Source organism: Alligator sinensis, unplaced genomic scaffold, assembly GCF_000455745.1.
Source record: "Alligator sinensis unplaced genomic scaffold, ASM45574v1 scaffold1080_1, whole genome shotgun sequence".
Lineage (NCBI taxonomy): Eukaryota > Metazoa > Chordata > Crocodylia > Alligatoridae > Alligator > Alligator sinensis.
In genome coordinates, this window is record NW_005843607.1 from 36,140 (window position 1) to 43,171 (window position 7,032).

Consider the following 7,032-nt stretch of genomic DNA (forward strand, 5'->3'; position numbering starts at 1 on the left):
TTTGCTGTGCACAGAGACTCTCATGTGGCGGGAAAATTCCATCGTGCCGAGGCACTCAAAATCATTGGGTTATGACATGCCCCCTTGCCGACGGCACAGCTGGAATTTTAAACACATGAACGTGCCTTAAGTAAAGTTCGTCTAAGGAGTCGTTGGTTTTGCAACGCTTAAGTAACAAATATATATTAACAAATAACTTTACAGACCGGTCTCTAACAAACTATACAATATGACAGCTTGAACTTATAACAATAATTAGTAATCATCAGTTAACTGGGAAACATCTACTTGAGACTCTTCCTCTATATCAGTCGACGGAATGTGGTCCTCAATGACATAGTTGCCACAGCGTGTTCGCCTTCTTTTATAACAGATAACGCCAACTAAAATGCTTACAAATATTAGAAAGAAAGCTCCACCCATTGCACTACCGATAATGGTACCCCTATTGCCTTCCTGCATCGCTGTCAAGGTTAAGGCGGATGCCAAACTTGTAATGCCATTAGTTAAAGGATACCATGGAACCGTGGGTGATTGCGTAGTAATAATAGAAGGATCTAATATATGGATAGTTCGTTGATTCCTTCTTTGACCAATGGAATTTGTTACCCTACAAATATAGGTTCCAATGTATTCGTAGGCTAATGGGCCACTGAAATATAGTGTATCACTCACGGATACTAAACCCGTAGGCCACTGTTCATCTAGCCTGGTCCAGGTGACTTTTATAGGTGGCGGATTGGAATTAACATTGCACTTAAGCTGAACAATTTTTCCACCGAAAACCCAATTTCCATCTTAACCAGTTATTGATACTTCAGGGGTATATTGAATGTCTAGTACATGAGAGTATCTTATTTCTTTGTTTAAAGCTGGGTGTTTCACAATACAGGTTATACGCCTTTCCCTCGCAAATTTAGTGGGAATGATCTTATATTGGCTTATAACTGTTACCGTTCTATTTGGAAAGGAAATTGAATTATATTCCATTTTACCAAAGTCTCCTTCCCAACTTATATTTGCAGCGGGTTTCCCAGTGGCTGCTGTACAAATGGCTGCCACTGCCCACTTTCCACCATCTATTAGAGAATTTGGCCCCTTGGTAAAACTTACAGTAGGCTCAACCAGTACAGTTACAATCATTGACGACTGTGTATTTCCCAATGGAAATGTAGTTACTTTACATATATACACTCTCCTGCATCAGAAAAACTCACATTGTGCAGATTAATTGTTGTATAGTTTCATAGTTTCTAGGGTCGGAAGGGACCTGGGCAGATCATCTAGTTCGACCCCCTGCCATGGTAGGAAAGAGTACTGGGGGTCAAATGACCCCAGCAAGATGGTCATCTAACCTCCTCTTAAAAACCCCCAGGGTGGGAGCCTGCACCACATCACTTGGAAGCTGGCTCCAGACCCTAGCCGCCCTGACCGTGAAGTAGCGCCTCCTGATGTCCAACTTAAACCTTCCCTCCGCCAGCTTGTGACCGTTATTCCTGGTCACTCCTGGCGGCGCTCGGGGGAACAGGGACTCCCCCAGTGCCTGTTGATTCCCCCCTGACTAGTTTATAGCAGGCCACAAGATCCCCCCTCAGCCTTCTCTTCTGGAGGCTGAACAGGTTCAGGTCCCGTAACCTTTCCTCATAGGACCTGCCCTGCTGTCCCTTGATCATGCGAGTGGCCCTCCTCTGGACCCTCTCGATGCTGTCCACATCCCTCTTAAAGTGCGGCTCCCAGAACTGGACGCAGTACTCCAGCTGCGGCCTGACCAGTGCCGCATAGAGGGGGAGGATCACCTCCTTGGTCCTGCTTGAAATGCATCTGTGGATGCACGACAAGGTATAGTTGGCCTTCCTAGCCGCCTCCCCACACTGCCGAGCCATGTTCATCTTGGAGTCAATAGTGACTCCAAGATCCTTTTCCACCTCCGTGCTGACAAGAGGGGAGTTCCCCAGCCTGTAGGTATGGTGCCGGGTGTTCCTCCCCAGGTGCATCACCTTGCACTTGTCTGTGTTGAACCCCATCCTGTTCTCCTCCGCCCATCCTTGTAACCTGTCAAGGTCCGAGGTATCAATGAGTGAAGAGTTTCTAAATGACACCCTCCCGTGGTATTTTCTTTGAACAGAGACCCCATATTCGGGATGATGCACAACAATAGTTTGTGTACTTTTATCATATATTTTTTCCCATGAAATTTGTATTATGGTTTCATTCATGTCAATCATACATTTTAATGTGACATTCTTTCCCCAAACTGCTGTTACGTGTGGATCAACAACTGGTTTAACTAAAGCACCGCAGCAGAAACGGGAAAGAAGCAGCGCAAGAACAAGTTCTAACCCAGCGAACATTCGCCACCTCGGTGTCCCCGCGTTGTCCATTGCTGCGTTGACTTGAAGGTGCTGCGATTTGCTGCTTGGTAGATCTGGCGATCGAGCAGCTGTAGATTGCTGCTTTGTCACTGCCGGACCTGTAAGGGGACAAACAAACAAACAAACAAACAAAACAAACAAACAAGAAAAAGGAAAACTGGGAGAACAGTAGGGCGGCGAATTAGCCAGTTGTGAGCTATGATGGGCGACCAGGCTCAATCGCCTTCTAGGAGCACAGAGTAGGTGCTGGTATATTGCTCGGATTTGTAGACGGCTCCCTTGTACACTCGCAGATGTGGTCAACGAGGGTCTGTGCTGGTCGGGCCCTGGAACGTTGACAGGGAGGGCTTGCAACACTTGTTCTTTCAGCTTTAGGTCCTTGATCCTGGGAACTTCCAGGAGGCTGATGCCCCCTAGCACTGCTTCTAGCACGCATCGATGGTCATGCACTGCAATCCTAACTTTCATTGTGTTGAGTTCTTGTACCCCAACTGTCTTTGTGGTTTTCTGGCGGGGCATCGCCGGAGCGACCACGCTGACATGGGCCCCGGTGTCAAGGAGAAAGAACACCAGCCGCCAGTCGGTTGCATCGCTGGGGTTGCGGACAAGAAGCTCAACATGGGGTCGAGGGTCGGTAGGGTCGGGTCTAAATAGGCCGTCGGTGTATCCGGCGGCCGCTACTCACTGTCCCTCTCCCCCAGGACGTGTAGCTGGTGTTTTATGAGCCGGGTATTGTTCAGAAGGAATCCAAACCTGGCCCTCTCTTCTGGTGTTTTTGGTGGCAGAGCCCAGAGCTCACACCGAGGATCAGGCGGACGCCATGGCGGTCCTGGGCCCTTGACCGAGTACGCCATAGGACGTGGTTTCATCCCACCGGAGACCTCCATCGTGGGATCCGTCAGGGCCTGCATCCATGGCATCTGGCTTGGCAAGTTTCCAGCCGGCTGACTGGCTAGTGGCCCGAGAAGGAGCCTGAGAGTCACGGCCTCTTTTCCCCCGTAAACCTCTACGCATACCTCAACACTGTCCAGGGTGGTTGGAACATCCCCAGGGTGACTGAGATGATGATGAGGCCGTGGTGCGTTGATCTGCGCCTGTGTCAGTCCCAACTGATGTACCTGCGGGTTCCAGGACGTGTAGGATACTCCGATGCTGGCCAGCAGTAGCTGTTCTGCGGACGGGTTCGGCGGTCGTCCATTATGCCACGCATGAAATTTGTGGCACACTTGACCTGCAACGAGAGCTGGGAGCGGAATGGGCCAATAGATGCTGCTCGCTACCACGTTTAGATTAGTAGCGTGCCCCCTTCTCCATGAGGCTTGGTGCATCAAAAGATTAGTCGTATTTAGGTCTAACAAGCCTGACCTGAATTCCACCACTAGGCACCCTAGCCATATGGCTAGTGGTTCCCTAGGTTTTATTTTTGAATCTTGGCATGACTCTTGTAATTCGCCCTGGGGTGCGGGTGTGGTGTGTGATGGTGGTACGGGTTGCGCCGTGTGCATCAGTGACCTGCTCGACGAGCGCTATCGGGTGGACTGCGGTCAGGAGAGGGTTAACTGTGTTGGGTGGAAGCATGGGGTATAATTCTCCTCCCTCAGCTGGGAGCGCTGGATACAATTTCTCTCTCCCCCTGTCAGCTGGGAGCACTGAATGCAATTTCTCTCCCTCATAGGGAGGCAGGCTTTCCCTGGCGTCACTCCAGGGGGTGGGGCCAAGGGCGATTGCAGGGCTGGCCCGCCTCCTAGGGGAATCCCCGCGCCCTCCTGGTGTTCCCTGGTGCCGGCTTCACATGGCCGGCTTCACATGGCCGGCGCCATTTTCTGGTGTCGGCTCGGAGCCCGCCGCTTGCTCCAGTGACTCCACGCTCGCTGTGCGCAATTGCATTGCTGAACTTTGGTTTTTCCACAGTAGACCCGTTACCGCACAACACAGCACTTTTATCACTTCCCCTTCCTTCCATTTTGGGCCCCCCGATTTCACCGTATGGCGGCCCTTGGTCTTCAGGCCTTTGTCACCACGTGACCCAGGCGATAGGGCCGGACAGTCAAACCAATCCGGCGGGGTGGGTTCCCCTCCTTCCCTCGGGTACCGGGTGCCCTGGGCAAACTCTTGAGCGGGGGCCAGATTTTTTGCCCTCTTCACCTTTACCCCCACTAAGAACTTAATTAGTTTCGTGTCCTTCACCATGCCCTTAAATCCCATCCTCGTCGCCATGTCTCAGACGGCCGGAGCCGACTTGAGGTGATTTACCAATTACTCAGCCGTTGGGCGGGCTAGTGAATGGAGAGGCAGACAAAACGTATTGGTTGCAAAAAAGGCTTTACTTACGCCGCTAGTAGCTGCGACGCAGGTGGTCCGATCGCTTAGATAATTACACAAGTTGCTCCAGCTGGCAAAAAACCCGGGCCAGCGAATCCGTAAACGAACCAGGCATGCAGGAAAAGGGGTACGGCGAAGGATAGCGTTTGGCGACGGGGAAAAATCGATAGTTGATCAGGCTATCGATTCACTCTGCCATGAGTCAGGAATTCTCTTAAGTCACTCTGCAGCGTGCTCAAAGTTCTCCGACTTGGGCGGAAGTCGCACAGAATTTTATACGGCTAGCAAGCCAATCGCTAGCCGCCATGTAGGAATAATTTAGAATCGGCCAATGATAGGACACAAATTTGCATACGAATGGCGGGAACTCTCTTGTACCGGAGTTTTCTGTTGCAAGAGAAAACTTTGCTGTGCACAGAGACTCTCATGTGGCGGGAAAATTCCATCGTGCCGAGGCACTCAAAATCATTGGGTTATGACAAGTCTGAGACACTCAAATAAACAGTCCCAAAGTCCTGTACAGCTTCTCCCCATTTTATCCCTCCCTGTGTCCTGGTGCATCACACACACTGATTGCCGTTTTGGTTTACATCAGTCCAAACTCCTGTTTCCCCTGCCAAAATAACTTGTGCATGTCGTCTCACTCTCTCCATTACTGCCTCCTTCAAATCTCATGTGGATGGTCTGTCAGTTATCGGCAACCCAACACAGTGAAGCAAGTCCTGGATATTTATGATCAGTGATTAGCTGAGGTGGCCATGTGCTCTATTTGCAGAGTGCAAGAAGAGTCTGTGCTGCCAACTCTCAAAGGCCGTGGTGGGAAGAAATCTCCAAATGCACTTCAGAAAACAGGCACATGCTTGATATTCAAGATCACAGCTAGGCAGGAGATGGGGCATCTGCCCCGGTGGGCAGGGGTGTGGCGATGGATGCCTGCAGAGGTGCTCCACCTCTGTCCCACAATCCTCCCAGGAGTGCACAGGCTGTGTCTGGCGCTGACCCACCCAAGCCTGTTGAACAGGGTTGAGACAATTATCCAGTAGCTGCTGGGATGGCCGAGCCAGGCGAGGAGTTTGGGAGGAGAGATGGGATGTTGTAGAAAGTCTGGTGGGGGGTTATGAATTGTTAACACAGAATGGAGAAGGGAGCGGTGTTGGAAATGGGAAGTGGGTGGGTGTCTGTCTGAGGTTAGGGGGATGAGGCTGAGGGAGGGAAGACCACGGCAGCAGTGCTAAAGTCAGTCAGCCTGCTGCATCCCACGCCTGATTGAAAGCTAGGGTACATCTACCCTGATATCAGAGCCTATCCTTCTTATCTAACTGCTGTATCAGTTAAAATGCAGATGCACTTGTAAGGGCAGGAGCAGAGACAGGAACCAGGACTCCAGACATCATTCGTGTCATGGCAGTACCCATCTCACTGAGTTACAAACCCAGGCTCCCTTTGGGTTCCTCTGTGTCTGGATTCATTTTATCTTCAACTGACCCAACTCCACCTCCCCCATCATGTAGTTTAGCAACACGTGCATGGTCACAGCCAGCTGTGCACGTGGCACGAGCATCCTCAGGAGGGATGTGCTCAGGTGTCTTTCACACCAGAGCATGTGTTTGCTGCCCAGGACAGCATGTGACACCACATATGTCCACAAAACTTTCATGGCAGGAAAATGAGATGAGCAACTATTTGGAGGTGATGCTCTAGCACCTGTAAGACCATTCCCCTGCTTCCAAGGCTGCTTGTCCTTTTTATCCAATAACTGGACCATGCCAAATGCAGACAGACTTCTAGGGGCAGGAACAGAAGCAGGAACTGTTACATGTCAGCTCCGTTCCTGAGGGAGGCCTGGCACCCAGCTTGCTGGACTTACAATGGGCATTTCCTATTCCCCTCCCCCCACAAATGCCTCATCTAACCAGAACTAAGCAGAGTAAAAGTTTAATAGGCATCTCGGACTGTACATTCCCTGGTCCCAGTATGGGAGGCCCATTTAAACTTGACTAAAAGTTGGTTGCCGGGTTAGGGAATGCCGGGGTTAGGGAGTGTGGCAGAAATGCCACTGTTGGTGCCCCTCTCCAGAGATCTGTCTCTGCCAGCGTGAGAGGCTGGTGTTGAATCCCTCAGGGCGGGGCTCTCCCTCCCTGGTCTACATGACAAAAGCCTGGTGCCTGAATGCTCTTGTCACTGGGGCAGGGGGAAAAAGCCCGGCCCTATGCATGGGCCCAGGTAGCCAGGGATGCCTGGTAGATTGGTTGGCTTGTGGCCAGTATTGGCAGCTTCGGTTGGACCGGCTGCTGAGGTCAGAGAGGTTATTTAAGGGCCCGGGCCAGGAAGAAGGGCA

General features: G+C 51.1%; 1 gene segment (V, D, J or C); it reads left to right on the plus strand.

Moving 5' to 3' along the window:
* Positions 1-3,538, plus strand: part of LOC106723343 — a 13,053-nt gene extending 9,515 nt beyond the window's left edge. Inside the window, 1 exon segment of the V gene segment in view lies at positions 3,404-3,538. Coding sequence covers positions 3,404-3,538 — 135 coding nt within the window.
* Positions 3,539-7,032: the final 3,494 nt, after the last annotated feature.